This window comes from Otolemur garnettii, unplaced genomic scaffold, assembly GCF_000181295.1.
Source record: "Otolemur garnettii isolate 467f Iridium unplaced genomic scaffold, OtoGar3 scaffold00304, whole genome shotgun sequence".
Lineage (NCBI taxonomy): Eukaryota > Metazoa > Chordata > Mammalia > Primates > Galagidae > Otolemur > Otolemur garnettii.
The window spans coordinates 3,455-5,622 of record NW_003852699.1 but is presented as its reverse complement, the minus strand read 5'-3'; the positions used below and the strand labels follow the sequence as shown (position 1 = coordinate 5,622).

Below are 2,168 nucleotides of genomic sequence, written 5' to 3'. Positions count from 1 at the left end.
AAAAAAAAAAAAAAAAAAAAAAAAAAAAAAAAATAGGACTACAAAGTGTTCTTTTTGTTATGAGATGTTGTTTAAAACCTCTTTGGGGGTGCACACTTAGTCCAGGTCTTGGCCAGCAGATTTATTTATTTTTTTTCCCCTGTAGACTAAAAGCAGCTGCTGCAAACATGCTTTGCCAGATCCTCAGTCAGGCCAAGAAGCATCTGAGCTTGATTCCCCTCTTTGTATTTATTGAAGCTGGAAGTACTAGAGCAGCACTGTATGTCTTGAGTCTGGCATTGTTCACTCCAGATGTTAGTTGGGACAGAAAGAATAACCCAGAACCATGGAACAAACTGGGTCCCGCTGATCAATACTGTTATACCCCCTAGACCTGAAAAGATAGAGCCAGACCCCCACTTAGATGTAATTAATTGTAATTTATTTTACCTGCCGTAGGGGCTACTGCACTGAGAGACAGTCAGCAGCCCAGAAGTAGGGGGTGGGTTGCTTTTTATAGGTTTGTGCAAGCATACTACAGAAGCGAAACAAGGCTGGTTAAGGGGGGTTACAGTTCGGGTAGTCATGGATACAGTAATGGTTACAGTTACAATGATTAATACAGTTTTGGTTGACAATAGATATATCTTAGATCACAATGGTTATAGTTAGGTAACCATGATTAATAAAGCCTTGGTGGATTTCCACCATTGTTCACTGGGAACTTGAGGGTTTTTGTGCTTCCTTGTTCTGAATGCTGTTCTTGGCAACCCTCGGGGGAAGGAGAGGGCCTGGGAACATGGCTGGGAAGCACATTCTCAGCCACTCTGGGAGGAGTAGGGACTTGCCTTGTTCCCAGAGTTGACTCTGGGGGGAAGGAGGAGGAGGGAAATGGGCTGGGAAGCACAGTCTCTGCCACCTTGGGTGAGGGGGCGTGGCCTGGGAATGGGCCATAATAATACAAGTTCTACTCAGTGAATGTGGATTATAGCAAACTGAGGTAAGAAGGTCCAGACTTCTAAACCAAATATTTCACAATAAAGCTGCTTAGAATGAATGTCTTCTAGAAGCCATCCCCACAATTTTTCACTTAACCAGGAAATACTTTTCCTCTAAATGCATGAAATCATGTTGATGTATTTGTTGAGGATTACACTGATTAATAAATATAAAAAACTTGGAAAAAAATAAATAAATAAAACCTCTTCAGATTGCTCTGTATATACTGAAACTGGCAAATAAATTGCCAATTAAATAAATTGCATTAATTCAGCAGCACCTGTGGCTCAAAGGAGTAAGGCACTGGCCCCATATGGCGGAGGTGGTGGGTTCAAACCCAGCCCCAGCCAAAAACCAAAATAAATAAATAAATAAATAAAAATGAATTGCATTAATTATTCAACATCAATCTTGCACTATAGAGTGAAAATAAATCTTCCTCTCTGTATGTTCTCCTGCCTGCCTACAGCTGTATTTGATTAGTTATGAGTGTTAAGATCAAGATTATTAAGCTGTTATCTCTACTCAACGTTATCAATTACTCTTTTGAAACCAAAAGAAAAAAAAGGAGCCAAATTTTTTTTTTGAGACAGAGCCTCAAGCTATTCCCCTGGGTAGAGTGCTGTGGCATCACAGCTCACAGCAACCTCCAACTCCTGGGCTCAAGTGAGTCTCCTGCCTCTGCCTCCCAAGTAGCTGGGACCACAGGCGCCCACCACAGTGCCCGGCTATTTTTTGGTTGCAGTCATCATTGTTGTTTGGTGGGCCCGGGCTGGATTCGAACCTGCCACCTTAGTTGTATGTGGCTGGCGCCTTAGCCACTTGAGCCACAGGCACTGAGCCCCAAAGGAGCCAACTTTATCCTTTAAAATTTCACTCTCTTTTTCTCAACTGCCTGACATTTTTACTCCTTCCTCTGTGTCTTTAATTCACTTGTCACACCTCTTGGATTTTTGTTGCTAAGCTAAGATAACAGAATATGTATGTGTAACTTCTGCCACACTTGAACAACAACCTATTTTTTCTTTCACAAATGTGTACTCTGGCCACACTGCACCCTTTCTGGTTGTGGGACAAACTGGGGACTCCATGCCCTTATTTCTGCCCTTTTTGTGTGGTGACATTCTCAATGAAATAAGGTGTTTGGACTAGATTTTTCACCTAGTGCATCACTGTGGTCATTTATAAAC

The 2,168-nt window shown here is 41.9% G+C and overlaps 1 protein-coding gene across 1 annotated transcript; it reads left to right on the top strand.

Annotated features, from left to right (window-relative positions):
- The first annotated feature begins 167 nt into the window (after positions 1-167).
- On the top strand, positions 168-983 carry LOC111722661 (cytochrome c oxidase subunit NDUFA4-like). Its single transcript, XM_023508997.1, has 2 exons — positions 168-351; positions 937-983. The coding sequence occupies exons 1-2, from the start codon at positions 168-170 to the stop codon at positions 981-983; spliced, it is 231 nt and encodes a 76-aa protein (XP_023364765.1).
- The last annotated feature ends 1,185 nt before the right edge of the window (positions 984-2,168 follow it).

Excerpts from the sequence above, each read along its gene's own strand:
- LOC111722661 (XM_023508997.1), top strand. The coding sequence starts at position 168 with ATGCTTTGCCAGATCCTCAGTCAGGCCAAGAAGCATCTGAGCTTGATT. Across the intron at positions 352-936 it reads CAAACTGGGTCCCGCTGATC|AATACAAGTTCTACTCAGTG; the intron begins AATACTGTTATA and ends ATGGGCCATAAT.